The sequence below is a fragment of the Spermophilus citellus genome (genome assembly GCF_964194105.1).
Source record: "Spermophilus citellus genome assembly, chromosome: 3".
Lineage (NCBI taxonomy): Eukaryota > Metazoa > Chordata > Mammalia > Rodentia > Sciuridae > Spermophilus > Spermophilus citellus.
The window spans coordinates 148649186-148674657 of record NC_138184.1 but is presented as its reverse complement, the minus strand read 5'-3'; the positions used below and the strand labels follow the sequence as shown (position 1 = coordinate 148674657).

Below are 25472 nucleotides of genomic sequence, written 5' to 3'. Positions count from 1 at the left end.
TTCTGTATTAAATAATAATAGCCAGTATTATTAACTCAGTATATTAATACTGAGCACCTTGTGCTGGCACCAGTCTAAGAATTTTTGTAATACTTTTGCCAGTTTTATGTAGTAAGGTTTATTCTTACAGATAAGGAGATTGAGACATAAGAGAAGTTAAACAGTCTTCTCAAAATTGCATGACTAGAAAGTCGAGGTGTTTGAGAGGCCAGGTGTGGTGGTGCATGCCTGTAATTGCAGCGGCTCCAGAGGCGGAGTCAGGAGGATGGAGAGTTCAAAGCCAGCCTCAGCAATTTAGGAAGGTGCTAAGAAACTCCCTGAGGCCCTGTCTCTAATAAAATACAAAATAGGGCTGGGGATGTGGCTCAGTAGTTGAGTGCCCCTGAGTTCAATCCCCTGCATCCCCAACCAAAAAAAAAAAAAAGAAGAAAGAAAGAAAAAAAAAAGTAGGGGTGTTTGATTTTGCATCAAGGCTTTTACTTCTGTGCCATTTAATCTCCAAGGTTTCTTTTGAGTTGAGTTCTATGGCCCTTATGAGCTTTGATATTTCATATTCTGCAATATGTGAATGTTCCAACATCAAGTACTAAGGGTGCTATTCCTTGTTTCTTTTAACGTTGTTATAGAATAACACTCTAATATTACTTACATTTCTGCTTTAACACAGCCTTAGTGTTTCCAAGGCCTTAGAATTAGGATCAGACAGGTTTCTACTTCCTTTCAATTAAATAAATTATTCTTTTATTCTTCAGTATCCTGGATCATTTAATAAATGATTTTTTTCTCATTTCTAATTTTATTAAGAATAAATCGGTCCTATTGCTAGGACCCATTGTAAATCTTCAAATTATCAATAGTTAAAATAGAAGCACATCTGAGAACCTCTAGATTAAAAAAAAAGATAAAAGTTTACAGAGACACAAGTGTCCTTTTGTAAAATTTGAGATTTATAAGCCTCTTGCTTGCTTTCACTCTGTTGCTTGTCCTCATAAAAAGTAAAATGCTTCAATAGTGTAAGTTATTTCATATAAAAAATGTTTCCACATAGTCCTAAATATATCTAAGTAGAAAATTTAGAGAATATGTAGAAAATGTCCAGAATGAAAAATAGCATACAATTGCAAATAATCCCGTACATTACTAAACACGAAAGAGTAAATACTTACAAAAAGCACGTCTGTGAGTGCTAGGATTGAGTTCTGAGATCCCCAAGACACTTGGGGATGATTAAAACCTGATCGGTTTTAAACAGTAAGCCAGCCTAGTAAGCAGGCATTGTCCCCCAAGGAGACATCAGTGGGACGGTGTATTCTTGCTTTATGAATTTCAAGCAAACAAATTTTGTGCTCCGTACAATAAGCCTTTAACTAGCAGTGCATGCCACCTATTAATCATTTGATATTTAGTGAGCACCCACGATATGCCACGCTCTGATACTGCAGTGAAGAAAGGCCAACCCTGTTCCCACGGAGTTTACACCAGGGGGAGACATTTTAGTCTTCCAATAATCCAAAATAGATAATCCCGTAATCTAAACCGAGAAATCTGCCTTTGGCCGATGGAAAGGAATGCGAGACGTTGGACCAGCTACGAGGCAACATCTAGTCAGCCCCAGACGCCAACAAATCCACCCGCGGCACCTGCAAGAAAGCGGCGCACAGCTGTGACGCAATAGGCCACGCCCCACTCCCTCCGTTGCGCCTCGCCGCCTTGGGCGCAGTACGCAGACTCCTCGGCCGGATTCGAGTTTTGTGGGAGACGCAGCCCGGCTCGCAACGTCTCCCTCCTCAGAGTTCTGGAGCCGGCCGCGGCCTTGTCCTCCCTCTGTGGGCCAACAAACGCCGCAGTCCAGCCGCTCCAAAGCTGTGTGCTACGCGCTGCGGCTGCAGTCCTGACCGCAGTGTTTGTCAGCAGAATCCCCAGAGGGCCGGGAGAGTGCGACCCGTCAACCCGCCCGGCGAGCCCCGGGCGTCAAGTATCCGGCCGAGGGAGGATGGCAGCCTCCGGGGTGGAGAAGGGCAGTAAGAAGAAGACCGAGAAGAAACTTGCCGCTCGAGAGGAAGCTAAACTGTTGGCGGGTTTCATGGGCGTCATGAATAATATGCGGAAACAGGTACCGCCTCTGTGGGAGGGCGGGACGGCTGCGGGGTAGGGGTTGGGGGGGGGGTGTTCGGGGCACTGGTGCTGAAGACCCTCTTGTTCCTCGTCCGCCCTTCCTTTTTCCGCACGCTCTGAATCTGCAGTTAGTGAAGGGTCTCGTTAAATAGTTCTCGAACAAAAGTGCCTCCTCGTCCGCCAAGATGTGACTTCCAGGTCAGACTCCTGGGGGACTCGGGCAGGCTTTCGGCGTCGGGTATTAGTTGTGTAACAGCTGTGCCCTAGTTATCTCTTCGTGAGGCGAGGAGCCTTCTTTTGGCGAGCCGAGCCGTTTTAAGGTGTCGTGAGATCTGGTGTAAAGAAGCCCATTGGCACGGCCCATTCTGAAGCCCCCAAAGGGAGAAGTGTTGCTGGCTTGAAATAAGCTTCTCTTGAATAAGAGAAGCTCCTGTGTTACCCAGGTGGAGCTAGTGGAAGACAGATCCTCCTGTACGTGTTAATTTAGAGCAGAAACAGTCATCGATAAATACCATGCCATCTTCTAAGGACACTGTACGCCCCTGTTATTAAGAGGAGCTCTTTGTTCTGTCTTTGATGTGTGGTGCATTCATGAAAGTCTGCAGCACGTTGGCGAAAGGTGGGTTATGAAAAGAAGGGATTTTAACGCTGGAAAGAGAAGATAGAAAGGTTTATTTTTAATTTAAAAATATTTCCATATCGTTCTAATTTATCAATGAGCTTTAAAAGGTCGCTTGGATACTTTTTGATTCTTAGGCTTTACTTAGTAGAAAATATACATGTAAGGAGACATGGAATGTTTCAGATTTGTTGACTGGTACCGTTTTTCAAGAGGGCAAAGCAGGATGTAAATATAACCACAAACCCTACTGCTTTTCTGGTAGTTTTCTTGGGAGTATGGACAATAGTAGAGGAATTTCAGAATTTTTATGAGGATATTAACACCTGGTTTTATTCAGCAAACACTATCCACAGGGATCTTGTCTTTGTTTACCAGTTCCTAGCTATTGCTCTGGTGTACTGTGCCATCTACGGGAATGTCTTTAAATCTTAACTGATCTTTGTACTGAACCATCTGTGAATAGCTGAATTCATTCTTTTGTGTAACTTTCATATATCTCTTATCATGTGACCATTTTTATTTTTAATATCACTGATTTCAAATTGCTTGTACATTTCACTGGTGTCTGCCTGTAATTGTAATTGAACTCAATTCATAAGGGCTGAAATTTGTTGAGGACTCAATATATGGTACCCTCCCATGCCCTCAGACATAAGTGCTTTCATCTGTTGACTAGCATTGTGAAGCATTGCCTCACTCCTTAAGTAGATGGGGTGCAGCATCAGATGTTTACTTGAGGAGAGGGAATTGTCTGAGACTGTATGTTTAGTTCTTTGGATTTAAAAAATGATTCAAGTACATTTCTTAGACCTAGCTTTAGACTGTAGTAACATCTGTTTATTTACTGGTAAAATAGAAACGGTTACTAACTTACTGAAAAATCAAGTTTTTGTTACTGAGTAGGAAGAGAGAAACAGATACTTAGTGAGCAACCAGGGATCTCTTCTATAGTAGTTAAGGACTCTTGACCTGGGTGAGTCTTCTTTTGTCATTGGTTTCAAATGTAATTCAGTCAGTTTTCTAAGAGTACTTTTTATCAACTCCATGGGATCCTGCATCTTTTGTAAGATGTGCAGTTTTACTTTGTAGTTGATTTACAGTGTTTATATTGTTCTATTTGACATTATTACACAAGAAAGACTTCACCAAGAATGACTGATAAAGCAGTTGATGAGAATTGGCAGAAACAGAAGCTGGTTTGAACTAGAGAAGAAATATTTGAGGTCCAGTTTTATAAGTATTCTTAATTCTGTAGTAAATATTTTTGTTATGACTTTGTTTTTTGCTTTCCCTTTTAACATATTGCATAGAGGATAAGGATAATAAATACCTGGATGACAAGAACCCTCTGTGTATACTCAGAATCATTCTTCAAGAATTTGAGACTACTCTGAAATTAACGTATTTCAAATAAAATTCCTGCCCCACATTAATTTTTTTTTGTGATCTTAAAAGATGCATTAGGCATTTTGCTAGATTCCAGTATTACAATGATAACCAAAACTTGAGAGTCCTGATTTATATCATTTCATCTCTCTGTAGCTGTATTAGTCTAACACTATAACAAAATACTTGAGACTGAGAAATTTATAAAGAAAATAAGTTTATTTAGTTCAAAATTTTGGAAATCCAAGAGATTGACCAGCATTTTTTCAGCTTCTTATGAAGGCCATATGCTGTACCATGAAAACCAGAAGGGAATCAAGTGTATGGAAGAGAAGCATGTGTGTAATAGAAAAATCAAGACTGAGGGAAGGTATTAAGCTTGCTTTATAACAATCACTGTCACAATAACTGAGCCACTCTTGTGAGAACAGTAATCCTTTCATAAGAGTGGAGCCACCATGACCTAATTAGCTCTTAAAGGGCCTATTTTAGTATGAGTTTTAGTGGGGAAAAACCACATCCAAACCATAGCAATAACCTAGTGGCCAATTCTGTACATAGAGATAAGAGAGTTCTGTAACTTTAACTTCTCATGGAGCCTTTTTCTATATCCTTTTTGTCATTTCTAGCCTTTTGATTTTAAGTAAACTTTCCATGGGGCTGGGATTGTGGCTCAGCAGTAGAACACTTGCCTAGCAGGTACAAGGCCATAGGTTCAATCCCCAGCACCACATAAAAATAAATAAATAAAATAAAAATATTGTGTCCAACTAAAAAATAAATATTAAAAAAGTATAGGATACCCATAAGAGGGCACAAATCATAAACATGAAGCTGAATGAATTAATACAAAGCGAACACACTACCATCAAAAGGACTAGAACATGTCTAAACATATAGGGACCCCCATTATATCCTTTTCAGGAAACCTTCCCACCCCCAGAATGGTAACCTTTATTCTATCATCATAGATTTGTGTTTTGATTTTTTTAAATATACTTTTTTAGTTGTAGTTGGACTCAATACCTTTATTTTATTTATTTTTATGTGGTGCTAAGGATCTAACCCAGCACCTTGCACGTTGTGGCCAAGTACTCTACCACTGAATCAAAACCCCAACCCTTCAGATTTGTTTTACTAACTTAACTAACTTACTTTCTAACTTACTTTCCATCACCAAATCTATGAACCTATTTTAATACTTTCTCATTTTGCTGCAATGGAGAAACTGCATCTTTTTTTCTCTCGGGCCAGTGCTTCTTTCTAGACTTCGGCTTCCTTGATGCTAACCTTCCCAGAAAAGTTACACATCTTTAATTGTTGGGCATCTTTAATTTCTTTCTCTGCTGGACCCATTATATCAGTATTAAGCATATTTTAGCTTCTCCAGTTTTTGAGCTAACCAACAAGTCTATCCGTGCATTCTAATCTTAACATTTCCCTCTAAATAATAACTCTTGTCCCCCTGTTAAACTCAAAAGTTGGGTAGGTTCACTATCTTTCTTTACTCATCATTTATTTATGGCTCTATTTCAGTTGGGTTCTCAAATCATTCATTGAGATCACTGTGCATTAGTCATTTTGCTAGATTCCAGTGTTACAATGATAACCAAAACATAAAAGAGTCCTAATCCTTATGCAGTTTATAGTCTAGTAGGAGAGTGATGCATTTGTCAGGAAATCACAAATACATACAAAATTACAATAGGGGTGGATTATTAAGAAGAAAACATGGTACCATGTGGGCATATGGAGATGGATGATTTGACTCTCAGGAAGTTTTTCTAAAGAAGTTACAACTGGAAGCTGACATAAGAATAGGTGTTAGCTGGGCAGAGGGAGGAACCTCTCAGGTAAAGGGAACAACATGTGCAGAGGCTGGAGACCTTCCTGGAAAGTATAATACATCAATTAAAGACCTGTATGACTGAAGCCCAGAACATAAGGGGGAAGATTATGCAAGATGAAGCTGACAAAAAAGCTAGGGACTTGCCCATGTATCACTTCAAAAGTCAGATTAGTGGGTTCTTCATATTCTGAAAGGGGGTGTGTGTGGGGGGGGTGGGTTATATCAGTTTCTTTTGAAAAAGATGGCTCTCTGCTCTGTGGTGAATGAAATATAGAGCTCTCAGAATGGTTGCCAGCAGATCAAACATGAGTTGTAGTATTTCAGTGAGACATGATAATCCTTTGCACTGAGGTGGTGATGACAGCAACAGAAATATCAATTAAAAAAATATATACTTAAAATATTTATCATCACTTGGTGATCACTATCATATGTGGTTTTGCAATTAAATTAGATAACCAATTTAAGATAACTTAGAACAGAACCTGAAAATGATAAATATTAATATTAGTTTGTTGCTGTTGTGTTGCTGGTGGTTGATTGGATGAGGGAGATTCAATACAAGGTGTCACAACCTTTAGGATTCTGGACTACATAACTAGATGGATAATGACACTATTCAGTGAGAAGTACTGGAAAAGGCAAGACTCTTATTGATAGAAAGGATTGTAATTTGTGTTTTAGACGTATGTTCAATTTGGGATGTTATTCAGTCAGCAGGTCTGAAGGGTGGTGGGTTAAAAGTGTAAATTTGTGAATTATCTGCATGTAGAAAACAAATTCTTCATTGAAACCATGGAGAGTCAAGAGTCTAGGATAAAGGCTAATGAATGAGCCTGTAAAAGAGATGGAAAAATAATGGACAGCAGAGTAGGAGAAAAAGATGAGTTTTGAAAATTAGAAGAGATTGTTTAAAAGGGAAGATTGCAAATTTTGAAGCTAATGAGAGAGTAAAAGCAGAACTAAAAATACATATTCACAGAGCAACACAGAGGGGTTTGTTGACTATTGAGAGTTATATTGTTGGAGAGACAGATGGGAATCAGATTAATGTGAGCTGACATGAGGAAGAAATTAAGAAATTGAAGCAGCTTTTGAGAAATTTTCCCTGAAGGGAGCAAGGAACTCAAATGAAATTGCTTGTTTTATTTATTTAAATGGGAGGGATATAAATCTGTTTAAAAACTAGTAGAAAGAATTCATTTAAGATGAAGAGGTTGAATTTATAAGGAATAGAATGAGTAGTTGATAATTCCTGAGATGAGATCAAAGTAAATACGATTAATCTTGGGGAGTGGGGTAGCAATTCCTTTAACTAAGAAATGGGCAGGAGGACAGGATTGGTAGTTAGGTGTGTTTAGAATTAGAAGAATGTAGGAGTTTCTATCCAAAGACTTCTCTTTTCTCTAAATCATAGGAGATGAGATGATCTGCAAAATTGGAGGAAGAAGAAGGTAAAGCTAGAAGTTGAGGAAAGCAGTGTTTGTAAATGGTATGGTAGATGACAATGTTTTTGAAGGTTCTTTTGAGATTATTATGACTTTATAATGAATACTATCCTTACGTGGTCTTCAAAGCCCTGTCTTGTCTGATTCCACCTTATTTCACCAATCATATCTGATATCACTTTTCTCTTGGCCTAGATATGTCAACACCTTCTGTAGACTCTTATTTTGTTCCTTTCTTTCATGCACTTATCATCTCTCTAAAAATATAGTTGGCACTTTTTAGTTTAAAAAGTGTCTTTGCTACTAAATCTAAGCAAGGACTGACTGTGACTGTGTCTTGTTCAGTGTCAGAGTCCCAACATCTACCACATAGGTGCTCAAGTATTTGATAAATGAAAGTTGGTGTATGGGTATATCTAGAGGTTGAGATCACAGTAAGAAGAAAAGTAGTCAGAATGAAATGCTGGGAAATAGCATATTAAAAAGATAGGAAGTAAAATGCATTAGAAATGAAAGATTGGAATAGTATATTTGAGACCAAGATATAAATTACAAAAAAAGAGGAGATAGGAATATGAAATGTTATAGGGAGGCCAAAAAAGGAAGTATTGGCTGGATTTGAAATTGATAAACTTAGAAAATGAGTTTTAATGGAATCCTGGGGACTGGAGGCACAAATTTTAGAGAATGTAGGAGGGGACAGAGGGTAAGTATATAGACAAGAGCTGTCTCCTGTGATGCCCAGACTTTCCAGAAAGGGACTAATGTTCTTCCTTTAAACTCCAGTAGTATTTAGTGCATGCTAACATTTTGACACTACATGTTGGTTGAATGAATGAGTACAAAAGCTTATCTTGAGAAGAGATACAATTGTATTAAAATTTCCTTCTAAGGAGAAGAGAGATAATCAAGATGGAAAGTATAAGAACCAGGGTAGCACCAAAAACTCTCTAGCCTTTCTCTAGGCCACTGCATTCATTGCAACTCATGACTGCCTACAGTATCCTTCTCTTTCACGGTTTCAGATCATGGAGAAAGAGGACCCGATAATTATAGTTTTCATTGAATCTGTGAATCAGTTATCTATGGTAAGGAGAGCAGAGCCATCTTAGGTAATGAGGCCACTACTTCCGAAGGAGGAAATAAGTAAGTCAGTAAGCTACTCCTCTTAGTGTCCACTATAATGAATTTCATCAGAGAAATAGCTGGTATATTATATATTTTAGTATGTAATGAGAAATAGCTGGTATATTATATATTTTAGTATGTAAGAATATAATTTACTTATTTTGTTGAACCCTTGTCAAAAATTCAGTTGGTATAATTAATATTTAAGAAAGACACTCTTAAGGATATGCCATCTATACTAATTCTCATGAATTCTATATAAGGTTAGCTAACTAGTAAATGGCATAGTAGAATTAAATTAGTTCTGAAGACCTTTTATTTAAAAATTTCAATTGAATTTGATTAAATGTTATACTTGAAACTTTTATTCAGAAAAATTAAAAGCATTTTTGTGTGTGTCCTTTGTAAGACTCATTTTAGCCAGGCACAGTGGCGCACGCCTGTAATCCCAGCAGCGGGGGAGGCTGAGGCAGGAGGGTCATGAGCTCAAAACCAGACTCGGCAAAAGCAAGACACTAAGCAACTCAGTGAGACCCTGTCTCTAAATAAAATACAAAATAGGGATGGGGATGTGGCTCAGGGTCAAGTGCCCCTGAATTCAATTGCTGGTACAAAAGAAAACCTTGTTTTTGTGATGTCTTTTGCCACCTATTACTTTGGGAAGCAGCATACTATAGTGAACTTTGGAATAAAATAGATTTAGGGTTTTTTTTTTAATTGGTTGTTCAAAACATTACAAAGCTCTTGACATATCATATTTCATACATTAGATTCAAGTGGGTTATGAACTCCCATTTTTACCCCAAATACAGATTGCAGAATCACATCGGTTACTCATCCACATTTTTACATAATGCCATATTAGTAACTGTTGTATTCTGCTACCTTTCCTATCCTCTACTATCCCCCCTCCCCTCCCCTCCCCTCCCCTCCCCTCCCATCTTCTCTCTCTACCCCATCTACTGTAATTCATTTCTCTCCTTGTTTTTTTTTCCATTCCCCTCACAACTTCTTATATGTAATTTTGTATAACAATGAGGGTCTCCTTCCATTTCCATGCAATTTCCCTTTTCTCTCCCTTTCCCTCCCACCTCATGTCTCTGTTTAATGTTAATATTTTCCTCCTGCTCTTCCTCCCTGCTCTGTTCTTAGTTGCTCTCATTATATCAAAGAAGACATTTGGCATTTGTTTTTTAGGGATTGGCTAGCTTCACTAAGCATAATCTGCTCTAGTGCCATCCATTTCCCTGCAGATTCCATGATTTTGTCATTTTTTAGTGCTGCGTAATACTCCATTGTGTATAAATGCCACATTTTTTTTAACCATTCATCTATTGAAGGGCATCTGGGTTGGTTCCACAGTCTAGCTATTGTGAATTGTGCTGCTATGAACATCGATGTGGCAGTATCCCTGTAGTACGCTCTTTTAAGGTCTTCAGGGAATAGTCCAAGAAGGGCAATAGCTGGGTCAAATGGTGGTTCCATTCCCAGCTTTCCCAGGAATCTCCATACTGCTTTCCAAATTGGCCACACCAATTTGCAGTCCCACCAGCAATGTATAAGTGTACCCTTTTCCCCACAGCCTCGCCAGCACTTGTTGTTGTTTGACTTCATAATGGCTGCCAGTCTTACTGGAGTGAGATGGTATCTTAGGGTTGTTTTGATTTGCATTTCTCTGACTGCTAGAGATTGTGAGCATTTTTTCATGTACTTGTTGATTGATTGTATGTCCTCCTCTGAGAAGTGTCTGTTCAGGTCCTTGGCCCATTTGTTGATTGGGTTATTATCTTATTGTTTAATTATTTGAGTTCTTTGTATACTCTGGATATGAGGGCTCTATCTGAAGTGTGATGAGTAAAAATTTGTTCCCATGATGTAGGCTCCCTATTTACCTCTCTTATTGTTTCTCTTGCTGAGAAAAAACTTTTTAGTTTAAGTAAGTCCCATTTGTTGATTCTTGTTATTAACTCTTGTGCTATGGGTGTCCTATTAAGGAATTTGGAACCCGACCCCACAATATGTAGATTGGAGCCAACTTTTTCTTCTATCAGACGCAGAGTCTCTGATTTGATATCAAGCTCCTTGATCCATTTTGAGTTAACTTTTGTGCATGGCGAGAGGAGGGGATTCAGTTTCATTTTGTTGCATATGGATTTCCAGTTTTCCCAGCACCATTTGTTGAAGATGCTATCCTTCCTCCATTGCATGCTTTTAGCCCCTTTATCAAATATAATATAGTTATAACTTTGTGGATTAGTCTCTGTGTCCTCTATTCTGTACCATTGGTCTACCCTCCTGTTTTGGTACCAGTACCATGCTGTTTTGTTACTGTTGCTCTGTAATATAGTTGGAAACCTGGTATCGCTATACCGCCTGATTCACACTTCCTGCTTAGAGTTGTTTTTGCTATTCTGGGTCTTTTATTATTTTTCCATATGAATTTCATGATTGCTTTATCTATTTCTACAAGAAATGCCGTTGGGATTTTGATTGGCATTGCATTAAACCTATAGAGAACTTTTGGTAATATCGCCATTTTGATGATGTTAGTTCTGCCTATCCATGAACAGGGTATATTTTTCCATCTTCTAAGATCTTCTTCTATTTCTCTCTTTAGGGTTCTGTAGTTTTCATTGTATAAATCTTTCACCTCTTTTGTTAGGTTGATTCCCAAGTATTTTATTTTTTTTTTTTGAGGATATTATGAATGGGGTGGTTTTCCTCATTTCTGTTTCAGAAGTTTTGTCACTGATATACAGAAATGCCTTTGATTTATGCGTGTTGATTTTATATCCTGCCACTTTGCTGAATTCATTTATTAGTTCTAGTAGTTTTTTTTGTAGACCCTTTTGGGTCTTCTACGTATAGAATCATATCATCCACAAATAGTGATAATTTAAGTTCTTCTTTTCTTATTTTTATGCCTTTAATTTCTTTCGTCTTTCTAATATACGGGATGAAAAAGTGTTTCGAGAACTATATTGAATAGAAGTGGTGATAGAGGGCATCCCTGTCTTGTTCCAGATTTTAGAGGGAATGCCTTCAATTTTTCTCCATTCAGAATGATGCTAGCCTGAGGCATAGCATAGATAGCTTTTACAATGTCGAGGTAAGTTCCTGTTATCCCTAGTTTTTCTAATGTTTTGAACATAAAGGGATGCTGTACTTTGTCGAATGCTTTTTCTTTGTCTATCGAGGTGATCATATGGTTCTTATCTTTAAGTCTATTGATGTGGTGAATAACATTTATTGATTTCCGTATATTGAACCATCCTTGCATCCCAGAGATGAATCCTACTTGATCATGGTGCACAATTTTTTTGATGTGTTTTTGAATCCGATTCGCCAGAATTTTATTGAGGATTTTTGCATCTAGGTTCATTAGAGATATTGGTCTGTAGTTTTCTTTCTTTGAGATGTCTTTGTCTGGTTTCGGTATCAGGATGATGTTGGCCTCATAGAATGAATTTGGAAGAGCTCCCTCTTTTTCTATTTCCTGAAATAACTTGAAAAGTATTGGTATTAATTCTTCTTTAAAGGTTTTGTAAAACTCCGCTGTATACCCATCTGGTCCTGGGCTTTTCTTGGTTGGTAGTCTTTTGATTGCTTCTTCTATTTCATCCATTGATATTGGTCTGTTCAAATTGTGTGTGTCCTCCTGACTCAGTCTGGGCCAATCATATGACTTAAGAAATTTATCGATGTCTTCACTATCTTCTATTTTATTGGAATATAGGTTTTCAAAATAGTTCCTAATTATCTTCTGTATTTCTGTAGTATCTGTTGTGCTATTGCCTTTTTCATCCCGTATGTTAGTAATTTGAGTTCTCTTTTTCTCTTCGTTAGCATGGCTAAGGGTCTGTCGATCTTATTTATTTTTTCGAAGAACCAACTTTTAGTTTTGTCAATTTTTTCAATAGTTTCTTTTGTTTCCATTTCGTTGATTTCTGCTCTGATTTTAATTATTTCTTGCCTTCTGCTACATTTGCTGTTGTTTTGCTCTTCCTTTTCTAGGGCTTTGAGATGAAGTGTGAGCTCATTTATTTGTTGTTTTTTTCTTTTTTTGAGGAATGACCTCCAGGCGATGAATTTCCCTCTTAAAACTGCTTTCATTGTGTCCCATAGATTCCGATATGTTGTGTCTGTATTTTCATTTATCTCTAAGAATTTTTTGATTTCCTCCTTTATGTCTTCTGTAACCCATTGATCATTCAGTAACATATTGTTCATTTTCCATGTGATGTAGGATTTTTCCTTCCTTCTTTTATCATTGATTTCCAGTTTCATTCCATTATGATCAGATAAAATGCATGGGATTTAGGTTTGAATCCTAGCTCAGTCTTATTAATTGGGTGACATTGGGCAAGCCACAATTTCTCAGCCTAATTGGTATAACAGTCATAATACTCTCCTAACCTACCTAATAATGTTTGAAATAAGTGAGATAAAGAATGTGAAATTATTCAATGCCATACAAATATTGTTGGTATTGTTATTACAGTGAGTCTGATGGGATTTTGGGATTATAAGCAGTAGATTTTTATTCTTTCTTAAGTAATAACTTCTCAACGATATCTAGAGCTAACAGCCTTAAACAATAGCTAGAGCATGAGCAGGTTTGTCAAGCAAGAACCAATGGTTCTCTCATGCTGGCACAGAAAGAAACCTGGGTATCAAGTTTGCAGTGAAGGAACAGTTTTGACCATGAAGATGATTTTTTTTCCCTCTTCCCATTATTCAAGATTCAAATCATGAAAGTAGGTGTCTAAATGACTAACTTTAGACCTTTTACCCAACCATTATGGTTTAGATATTAGGTGTCCTACAAAACCTCATGTGTGAGACAATACTAGAAAGTTTAGAAGGGAAATGATTGGGTTATGAGAGCCTTAATCTAATCAGTGTATTAATCCACTGACTGGGATTAAGTGGATTGTAACTGTAGGCAGACAGAGTGACTATAGGAGGTCCGTCCTTGGAGTGTGCCTTCGGAGTTCCCCTTAGTAGCCATAGATTCCTCCTGTATGAGGTCTCTGTGATCTAATATGATCTGATTTACTTTGGGGCCTGTTTTCTCTCTCACTATAAGCATTAGCATCTTATTTGGATTTTTATTCACAACAAAAAGTAGGAAGTAGCAAAGAGTAATATAGTTTCTAAGAAACTATATTAATAATTTTAGTTAAGTACTTAAAATTTGCAAACGCCATATCTTCTGACCTACTAAGCCATTTTTAGATTTGTGATGTTATTTTTGTTCTAAATATATTTTTGCCTCATTCCTAGTGCCTAGAAGACTGTTCAACACATGTAGACACCAAATTTTCTGTGAGCCTAACCTATACATTATATCTTTAGCTTCATTAAAAAATTGAAATTTTATTTAACAAAAAGGACATTTTTTCCTTAAAACTCATTTATTTATAACTAACCTTAATTCGTAAGTCCATTTTCCCAATGTTTTAATCAAATGTTTACTCTGAATATTCCTTCTTTCAGCAGGCTAGAGTTGACACTGTTTTGGCCCTTGTCAGAAATCATAATTTAAAACTGGCTGCTCTCCAGCTTCTATCAGAAGTGAGTTTGAGAGAAGAGTTATTTAAGGAAAGATTGCTCAAAGGACATTTGGTTCATCTACTCTGTGTATTCTGCACTGTTTCTGTTTCAATTTAGAGCTGTGAAGGTTATTTTCTTGGGAAATACCATGTTTGCTCTGGATTTTATCAAGAATACATATTTGAGGAAAAAACATAAAAACAGATTGCTATGTTTGAAAAATTGTCAGGGCATTGCTAGTGTGTCATTTAATTTCTCCCAGAAAAGCTCACCAAGAGAAACACTTTGGGTTTGTGTCAGAAAAAGAAAAAAAAAAAAATTGCTTCCCTGAAAGATTAGTAGACTTCTTTTTTCTGGTTATGAGGAACATTTTCTTCTCATGAGAACCTCAGCACCAAATTTTGATACCACATTGCAGCAACTCTGTAAATCCTTCCTCAGTATGTCTTACAAACAAATTCTGTGCTGTAAAAAGATTGGATTTAAGTAGAAAATAGAGATAATGCATATGGTAAGCCTATGTTTTATATGCATTACTAAACTAGGCTCAGTGAGCCCCTTTTAATTTTATACTTTTTTTTTTTTTTTTTTTTGGATTAGAAAACATTGTGTGATGTGATCCTCATGGTCCAGGAAAGAAAGATACCTGCTCATCGAGTTGTCCTTGCTGCTGCCAGTCATTTTTTTAACTTAATGTTCACAAGTAAGTATCTAAAGGTAAATCATGCCGTTATTTCTTCTATGATAATTAGATGGGACCCTAAGAGAAAATATGTCATTTTTCCTAGTTAGTTTTTAAAGCACTTCAGATTTAGAGCTATAGAGCAGTGAGAAGACTGAAAAGTGGTTATGTGATGATTGAGCAAAGGAAAAATGGCCTTTCAGATGCGTTTGGTGATAAAGATAGGCTTCAACCTGAAGGCCCAGGGTTTTCTTTGTTATTTGTTTGAAGTACTAGGGATTGAATCCAGGTCCTCATAATGCTTAGCAGGTGCTCTGCACTGAGCTTCCATCCCCACATCCCCAGTTTTCTTCTTAACTTCATGTGGAAAGGCAAATGAGCAGCACTTTCTCAGTGACATTTAATCTAGCAAGTTAAAGAAAAGAAAAATGAGATACAGTATATTATAAAGAAACTTGAATTTGAAGTTGAGAACTGGGTCCAACTCCTGATTTCTCTATTTAATACTGTTTTATAATCTTGATCAGAAATAATGGTGTTCTAGCTACCTAGGTTCTAGCTCCCAGGGTTTTTAGGAGGAATGAGAGTTTGGCAAGTGATAGATGACTGTAGTTATCATTGTTCATATATGTTTGTTCCAGCTATGTTAGAGCTGTTTTGTTCCTCAGAGTGCTCTTGAGTTACTTGAGGAGTTGGGGGAAAACTAAATCTAATTTTATGTCTTTGTTCACTTGTACTTTAGCAAGTTCTTAGATTAATTTATGGTATACCTCAACTGTTGAAAGTTATTTTGTATTTATTATAGGAATGTTGGCTTGCCTGAGATACTTTCTTCCAGTAGATCTGTCCTGCTATTCTTCTTCTACGTACTTAATATGACCCGAATACTGTCTCTTTCTTCAATTAAATTTGTGATGGTACTGGGGCCATTTACATTTCTCCTTTTCATTTTAGCTAACATGCTTGAATCAAAATCCTTTGAAGTAGAACTCAAAGATGCTGAACCTGACATTATTGAACAACTTGTGGAATTTGCTTATACAGCTAGGTGAGTCAAGAAGAATCATTTCTATGTTAAGGGAACAGCATTGAGATCTACCATAGCAAAGCATTGTTGTAACAAATTGGTGTGCTCTAGATTCTTCAGAATGAAAAATGGTAAGCATGGTGGAGTTTGAAGGTCCCATGCCATATGAGGGTACAATTTACAGTAATATTATTTAAATATTTAAAATTTGGGGGAAATTAGTGTTCACCTTAACTTATTTATTTGCAGAATTTCTGTGAACAGCAACAATGTTCAGTCTTTGTTAGATGCAGCAAACCAGTACCAGATTGAACCTGTGAAGAAAATGTGTGTTGATTTTTTGAAAGAACAAGTTGATGCTTCAAATTGTCTTGGTAAGAAATGCCGGATTCCTGTTTTGAAAAAAAAAAAAAATCTTGATTGTGTATTTTATTAAAGAAGAAGAAGAAAAAAATGATTGCAAGTTCCTTTTTAACCTTTATCCACTGGAATGTTTTCTAGTGATCACATTTTAAGAGGAGCTTAGTAAGATACCTATTAGCCTGGGTATCCACAGCTCAGTTGTGACTGAGTTGTATCAGCATTTATGGCTTAGTTGTATCAGTATCTCCCAAAATGTAAAATAGTTTTTATAATGAGTTTTCATATATCAAGAACAAGGAATAATGATTGTATCTATGGGTAGTATGGCATATGATAAACATGAATGTTTACTTTTATTTAAGTACTTATGGGTATGCCAAAGTCTGTCACAGATTAAAAATTAGAGGTAAAAATTGACTGGGGCCACATAGCCAATACATGAAGGAGCTAGGATTGGAATTCAAGTCATCTAATTCTTAGGTGCTACACCATGCTGCCCCTCCACAGTGACAAATATGCTGGTTTATACTAAAACACATAAACATTATAAATTAAGATGCTAATTGAGGAACTGGCATAGTTCTCCATTAGGAAGCCATCAATAAAGGGAGCCTTTTATATTTGAGAGAAAATCTGTCAGTTTTCCACTTTGAAATGATCCCAAGAGGTAGCGAATGAAACCATGTAATTACATTTTCTTACCCTTAATGTAATTCAGAACCTTTAAGGAAAGGGAAGAAGGTAGGAGTGCTAGGAAAACAAGGAAGAAAGAAAACTGGAATCAAGGAAATAGAGCCTCTGGAAATTAGTCAATGCTAAGATTTTGACCCAGAAAAAAAGATAATGAATGCTGATGTCAAGAATCAACAGCCAGGGGGGAGGCCTCCTGGAGAGATGCCTCAGAATTTTTGCAAGCCTCCTCTGCCCCTCTTTTTTCTAGTCTTCCTTCCTCCTGGGCACTTTGGTACTCCTTCCTTCACAGGACCTTACTGTGAGCACAGAGAAAACTTGGAACATAGGTGAAAAGTAAGCAGATTAATTTCTGAGAAGAATAAAAGCCAGGAAAAGTGAATAAAAATGAGATTCAGCCTAGTATCTAGAAAAGGAATTGAACTTGATAGAGCAGAAGGGGAAACAGTTATGCAGGTGAACATACTGATAGAATTTTTTAAAAAGGTAGTCATGGGTCAGCATAGTGAAAAATGCCCTTGTGTTAGGAAATAAATCTATGCAACAGAGACACTCTGGGATGAGACTCATTCTTTGCCATAGTTTTGGGGCTTTATTCATCAATAAATCTTAAATTCCTGATGTTTATTTTCCCTTAAATAAATATACATTCTAATACAAAGTATTTAAAGAAGGGAATTGCTTTTAAAATGTTTTGGGAAGATGATGGCTTAGGTATATTTCCCTAAATCCCTAGCACTCTAAATGTCCTACTAGGGTGATATAACCTCAAAGAAAAATGCTAAAGCACCGGGAGTAGATGTGATAGCACCAAGTAAGGTTTTGAACCTGTAGTGAGTTCATGCTAAGCACATCTTAGGCTTTTGGGCTCCTGAGGAGACCATTTAGGTATTCTGCCTCTGGATGCCTTTGGTCGTCATTGTTTTACAAAGCTGGGAGGAAGGATAGCCCAGCACCCAGAAACGGGACTGATTATCTTCTAAGCCTAGGACAAATACAGCTGAGCCAAGCATAATACCAAGTAACTAGAGGAACTGCTTCTACCTGCCTTCTTTGTGGCTCTGAGTATGGTTGACACTGCCAACCCAATAGAAAACTCCTGACCTAGTTTTTACCATCTATCAATTCCCTGCTTCCCATAAGATTCCAACAATCTGATTTTCACAAGTACTAATGGAACCCATGGCAGCAGATTGAATTGGGCAAAAATCATATAAAGTTTAAGGAAACCCAGTAGTTTTAAAGGATATAAATCAAGCTAAACAGCCAGAATGAGTAGTTCCTACAGGCAAATTTAATGAAGAAATGAAAGGGAATTTAGGATTATATTCAAAGGGAGTTGTTTTCCAGTTTTTGCCATCCAATCAAATTGAACAACAGTAGATACTCCAAAATTCAAACTAAAGAAGATCAAATGGGAAACTGCCTTATAGTACAAAATAAAAATTCAAAGAAAGCCATTAGTGAAAGGATAGGAAGATGTAGAAACACTAATGTGAAGTAGGAATTTTAGAAGGAACAGATGGAGGAAAAGCAAGAATCAAAGAAAAATCTAGAAAAAACTTATTTGGACTTTAAAAACATTAACTTTGATTAAGTTTTATGAAGTACCAAGCTGATCATTTATAAATAGCCTCTAAGATAATCCTCCCATAGATATATCCTAGTGATTTTTTTTTTAAATCTTCAAATATTGAGACCTTACATTTGGGATGATGAAAATATTCTGAAACTTGATAGTGGTGATGGTAACCTGTGGTAGATTTTATGTTATTTGTATTTTACCACAATAAGAAAAAAAATTACCAACTTTCAGAGAGACACAGTATGATGGATTATCAGAAAAGGGCAAAATTATTTCCATCCCTGTACATATATACCCATCCTTTTGCAATATGACTCTGAAGTTTCTCTCATCAAGAGGTAGAGCTTGTTTTCTGTCTGTGTAATCTGGATGTGGCTATATGACTTGCTTCAGGCTGTGAGGTATTAACATATTTGATGTGAGCAAAGTCTTGAAAAATGCTTGTACATTAGAACTTGCCCTTTTCTGCTGGGAACTCTTCTGCCACAAAAAGAAACTATTTGGAACAGAGTTGAACTCTTCTACCTGATGGTCACAAGACCAACTAGCCTGCTGTTACCAAATATGTGGATGAGATCAGTTTAAACCATTCAGCCTCTGCCAAAAAACCAGCTGACAGCAGAGATAAGGCAAGTAGTCCAGATCAGAAGAACCATCATTGACCCCATACAATTACAATAAATAATAGATTTTTTTTTTCTAACCCTAAAGTTAGAAGATAATAGCCAGGTGTGGTGGCACACGCCTGTAATCCAAGCAATTGGAGAGGCTTTGGCAGGAGGACTGAGAGTTCAAAGACAGCCTCAGCAACTTAGTGAGGTCTTAAGCAACTCGGGGAGACTCTGTCTCTAAATAAAAATATAAAAAAGGGTAGCTCAGTGGTTAAGTGCCCCTAGGTTAAATCCCTAGTACAAAAAATAAAATAATAATAGCATAAAGTTTGCAAATGAGAGGGGGAAAAGAAAGAATTATGTTCTAAGACATTATTCATTTGGGAAATTATAAAGAAATAGTAATTAATCACCTATGTTTCTGAAAATTTATCAGAGGAACTACTGAAGCCAAGTGAGAGAGGTATATAGCTCTAATAGGGATATGCTGATTATCTTAGCTGCAAGCAAAATAAGCTGATTTTTGCTGGTTTAAAGGGGAAATTTGTTGGAAAGACTAATGGGTAACTCAAAGAGTTCCCTAGAAATCACAAAAATAAGTTAGAAAAAATATAAGGATAATACAAACCTAGTGAAACAGCACAAAGTGTTTTACTCAGTGGATCAGAGAACACAAATTGTTGTAGGATTTCCTTGAAGTATTTACAAATATTGATCACCAGAAATAGATTCTGCAGTACCTCAAAAGAGAAGAAATACAACTCCCACTCCCTAAGTATAGTGCAGTAAAACTAGAAATTAAACACAAGGGATATCTGTTTTCTTCAACCCCATTCTCAGCACTTGAAAATTTAACTGAAGAATTATTTAGAAAAGTACTTTAAAAGGAGGTATTTAAAATTAATGTAGAGGCGATATAGAAACATAGGATAATGACATAATAAAATCAGGACCTTGGAATGTAACTGAAGTATTTCTTGGAAGAAAATAATCTCAAAATGTTTTCCAGGGTTGGGGTTGTGGCTCAGCAGTAGAGCACTTGCCTGGCATCACATAAAAATAAATAAATAAAATAAAGATATTGTGTCTAACTAAAACTAAAATAAATAAATATGTTTTCCAAAAAAATGCATTAAATTTTGATCGTTCATAATATAAGCGTCCTTCTCAAAGAGATGAAAATAAGATTCTTTAAAATATAAATTAATGATATAGAAAATAAAACTATAGATTGGACTTGATTAGAAAGACAAAAACTAATTTTTTAAAACAATATTAAATAACCTTAATAACTCTGATCAAGAAGAAAATATCAAAGGACAATATCAAGAATTGGAACTGTAGATAAGAAAGCAAAAGTCAGTAACTAAAATTGATTTCAAAAGCAGAAAATCTGAAACTGATAACCTCAAACAGTTGAAAAAGTAAAACACTGTTCTCAATTAATGCTCCATGCCTTGTGATTTTATGGGTTAATTCTTTCAAGCTTCCATGGAATGATGGTCATATTATTTAAAGTGTACTAAATCATGGAAAGGATAGAAAATGTCCCAGTTCATTTACTCTATTAGGATAAGATCACCATAATGCCAACATCAAACAACAAACCTATGTAAGATGTGCATGTACAAACATACATAAAACTTCAGTTTCATTTAGAAGCATTGTTTTTGTTGTTTGTTTGTTAATTCCTCTTGCCTCAGCCTCATGAATAGATACAGTATTCATATGCCACAGCTCCTGGCTATGAATGTTCTTTAGAAAATCCTTTCTGGCTCTGGTGCAGGATGACTATGAAGTTATGTGTGTGGGGGGACAAGGGAGTATAGGGAACTTTGTACTTTCCCTAGTTTTGCTGTGCACCTAAAACTACTCTAAAAAATAGTTTATTAATTAAAATAATAGTAATAATGCTTTGTGACTAGATAATATTTACTTAGAAATGACACTTTTTCTTTAGCGTGAAGAAACCTCTTAATTTACTAACAATCTATAAGAGAAATAAATACCTCAAATCTTAGCAACAGATGCTGATAGTACTTTTGTGATTTCAGTACCTATTCCTGATGTTTAAAACAATAAACTCTTGCCAAACACCATGGCGCATACCTGTAATCTCAGCAGCTTGGGAGGCTGAGACAGGAGGATCACCAGTTCAAAGCCAGCCTCAGCAAAAGCAAGGCTCTAAGCAACTCACTAAGACCCTGTCTCTAACTAAAATACAAAATAGGCTGGCAGTGTGGCTCAGTGGTTGAGTACCCTTGAGTTCAATCCCCAGTAACCAAAAAATAATAATAAATAAATTCTTAAACTAAAAATAGTTCTTAGTGAAATATCATCTCCCTGGTGGGAGCAGAAGTGTATAGATAAAGCAGACTTTTCATTATGAGCATTCAGCATGCCATGGCATAAGTCAGCCCATTTCTAAAAAGGAAATAGAAAATGCCACCAGATCCAACAAGTTGGTTAGAAGATATCAGTGATAAGAACTTTTAAGGTGTAAATATGAAAGCATCAAAACTCATTATCTGAAAACAACATGAACTTGAAATATGAAAGAAAAATCATAATTGGGAGGTCTGCCACAAAAAAGGACATACAAAAAAATAAAAATAACCAGTCATTTTATACAGAAGAGGAGGAGTTAAACTTTTTCTGTAAAGGGCCAGAAAATAAATAATAAATATTTTAGGCTTTATGAGCCATATGTTGTTCCCATCCTCCTCTTTCACCTTCATTCTACTCTTCTTCCCTTCTTCCTATATATTTTTTTAAATAGCCATTTAAGAATGATGCTTAATTTTGCTTTTTTTTTTTTTTTTCCATTCTTATGTGCTGACCATAGGATAAAAACCAAGCTCTTGTGTCTGGATTTGGTCCATGGACAATATTTTGCAGAGTCCTGATATGGAACATAAGTATCCAATTAACAGGGAAACTCCCTGCTAAATGAAGATTAAGATAGCTAGGGAAAGGCTGAAGAGGAAATACATAAGGCCTATTTGAATAAAATTATGTATTTACATAAGAGATCATAAAATTTAAATAAACATTATGAATATATTTGTCAGAATGAATTTGATATATGTCATGTTCTTAAGTGGAGTTTCTCTATGTTACAGAAGTCCATCATCCCCAAAGTAATTCACAAGTTCTGAACCATCCTAGTTGATTATATCAGTATTTTTAAAAGTAGAGTATGTTAATTTATTTTTAAATTGATTTGTAAGAAAATATTTAACAATAACCAAGAAAAGTGTGAAAAACAATGAAGGAGGCTTTTCCTACAAAATATTAAATTAGCCAAACATAGACAGTAATATTGGTACAAAGCATAGACAAAGGAACAAAGAAGGATTCAGATTTATGAAATTTAGTCATATCTTCCTGAAGTCATGCTTTATCTTTAATGCAATTTGATTTTTCTTTTTTAAAATTTTGATTGGTTATATATGACAAGAGAACGTATTACAATTCATATTATACATATAGAGCACAATTTTTCATATCTCTGGTTGTACACAAAGTAGAGTCACATCCTTCATGTCCTCTTACATGTTCTTAAGGTAATGATGACCATTGCTTTCCACCATCTTTCCTACCCTCATGTCCCCTTTCTTCTCCTCCCTCCCCTTTTCTCCTTTGCCCTATCTAGAGTTCATTTAATCCTCCCATCCCCCCACCCCCAGCTTATTATGGATCAACATCCTTAAATCAGAGAAATGATTTGGCATTTGGTTTTTTGGGATTGACTAATTTAACGTAGCATTATATTCTCCAGCTTCATCCATTTACCTACAAATGCCATGATTTTATTCTCTTTTAATGCTGAATAATATTCCATTCCTTATATACCACAGTTTCTTTATTCATTCATCTACTGAAGGGCATCTAGGTTGGTTCCACAGTTTAGCTATTGTGAATTGTGCTGCTATAAACATTGATGTGACTGTGTCCTTGTAGTATACTGTTTTTAAGTCCTTTGGGTGTAGATTGAGGAGTGGGATAGCTGGGTCAAATGGTGGTTCTGTTCCCAGTTTTCCAAGGATTCTCTATACTGCTATCCATATTGGCTGCACCCTCAATTTGCAGTCCCACCAGTAATGTAGGAGTGTGCCTTTTCCCCCACATTCTTGCCAACACTTATTGTTGTTTGTATTCTTAATAGCTGCCATTCTGACTGGAGTGAGATGAAATCTTAGAGTAGTTTTGATTTGCATTTCTCTAATTGCTAGAGATGTTGAACATTTTTTCATATATTTGTTGATTGATTGTATATCCTCTTCTGAGAAATGTCTGTTTAGTTCCTTGGCCCATTTATTGATTGGATTATTTGGGGGTTTTTTTGGTGTTAAGATTTTTGAGTTCTTTATATATTCTAGAGATTGGTGCTCTGGTGTGTATCTGGTAAGAATTTGTTCCCAATTAGTAGGTGCCCTATTCACCTCACTGATTATTTCTTTTGCTGAGAAGAAGCTTTTTAGTTTGAATCCATCCTGTTTATTGATTCCTGATATTAATTCTTGTGCTATAAGAGTCTTATTGAAGAAGTTGGGGCCTAATCCCACATGATGAAGATTAGGGCCTCCTTTTTCTTCTAATAGATGCAGTGCCTCTGGTTTAATTCCTATGTCCTTGATACACTTTGAGTTGAGTTTTGTACATGGTGAGAGATAGGGGTTTAATTTCATTTTGTTGCATATGGATTTCCAATTTTCCCGTTATTTGTTGAAGAGGCTGTATTTTCACAAATGTATGTTTTTGGCACCTTTGTCAAATATAAATTAATAGTAATTATGTAGGGTAGTTTCTGTGTCCTCTATTCTGTACCATTGGTCTACAGTCTATTTTGGTGCCAATGCCATGCTGTTTTTGTTACTGTTGCTCTGTAGTATAGTTTAAGGTTTGGTATAGGGATGTAACCTGCTTCACTCTTCTTGATAAGGGTTGCTTTAGCTGTTCTGGATCTCTTATTTTTCATGACTGTTTTTTCTATTTGTATGAGGAATGTCATTGGGATTTTGATTGGAATTGCATAAAATCTGTATAGTGCCTTTAGTAGTATGGTCATTTTGACAATATTAATTCTGCCTATCCAAGAACAGGGTAGATCTTTGCATCTTCTAAGATCTTCTTTAATTTCTTTTTTAGCATTCTGTAGTTTTCATTGTAGAGGTCTTTCACCTCTTTCATTAAGTTGATTCCCAAATATATATATTTTTTGATGCTATTATAAATGGGGTAGTTTTCCTCATTTCCCTTTCAGAGGATTTATCACTGATGTACAGAAATGCCTTTGATCTATAGGCGTTGATTTTGTATCCTGCTACTTTGCTGAATTCATTTACTAGTTCTAGAAGTTTTCTGGTGGCACTGTTTGGGTCTTCAAGGTATAGAATCATCATCTACAAACAGTGCTAATTTGAGTTCTTTTTTTCCCTATCTGTATCCCTTTCATTTCTTTCATCTGTCTAATTGCTCTGGCCAGTGTTTCAAGAACTATGTTAAAAAGAAGTGGTGAAAGAGGGCATCCCTGCCTTGTTCAGTTTTTAGAGGGAGTTCTTTCAATTTTTCTCTATTTAGAATGATGTTGGCCTGGGGCTTAGCATAGCATAGATAGCTTTTAGGATGTTGAGATATGTTCCTGTTATCCCTAGTTTTTCTAGTGTTTTGAACATGAAGGGGTGCTGTATTTTGTAGAATGCTTTGATTTTGTGTTCATATATTTTCTTTCTATGTTTAGGTATAAGTGTGCTTGCAGAGTGTCTGGACTGTCCTGAATTGAAAGCAACAGCAGATGACTTTATTCATCAGCATTTTACTGAAGTTTACAAAACTGATGAATTTCTTCAACTTGATGTCAAACGAGTAACACATCTTCTCAACCAGGACACACTAACTGTGAGAGCAGAGGATCAGGTGACTAAAGTGTCTTCTTAAATTTTTCTTAGAAAAACTTCTTTATTGATTTCTTATACCTGATGTTTGGATACATAAAGGAAAGAGTCATATTAGGAGAGAATATGTTTTTTTTTTTTTTTTGTTTTTTTTTTTACAATAAACACAGTATTCCAAAGTCTATTTCATAGGAAAAGTAAGTCTTGGGTGCTTATAGGGGCCAGCTATTTGAGAAGCCACTTAGTAGAGATAAAACTACATGATAGACAGAACAAGATGTCCACATTTGAATCACCAGAAACTTAATATGTTACATTAAATGGCTCAGGGGACTTTGAGGTGTATGATATATTCAGGTGGGTCCCATGTAATCATAAGGGTCCTTAAAAGTAAAAGAGGGGTGCAGTGTAAGAAAGAATTGACTTATCATTGCCAGCTTTGAAGGTGGAGGGGGCCACACACCAAGGAATGCTGGCAGCTCTTATGTTCTAAAAAAGACAAGGAAATGGTAT

At 36.2% G+C, this 25472-nt stretch overlaps 1 protein-coding gene across 2 annotated transcripts in view; it reads left to right on the top strand.

Moving 5' to 3' along the window:
• Window positions 1-1319: 1319 nt before the first annotated feature.
• The window catches only part of KLHL7 (kelch like family member 7), a 59196-nt gene continuing 35043 nt past the window's right edge, over window positions 1320-25472 (top strand). Inside the window, exons 1-5 of one of the 2 annotated variants that reach the window (XM_081284009.1) lie at window positions 1320-2113; window positions 14705-14807; window positions 15741-15834; window positions 16063-16187; window positions 24806-24981. In XM_081284009.1, coding sequence (XP_081140135.1) covers window positions 1994-2113; window positions 14705-14807; window positions 15741-15834; window positions 16063-16187; window positions 24806-24981 — 618 coding nt within the window. In that variant the 5' untranslated portion in view covers window positions 1320-1993. The remainder of the gene's footprint in view (window positions 2114-14704; window positions 14808-15740; window positions 15835-16062; window positions 16188-24805; window positions 24982-25472) is intronic. The other variant, XM_081284010.1, reaches the window with a different exon arrangement.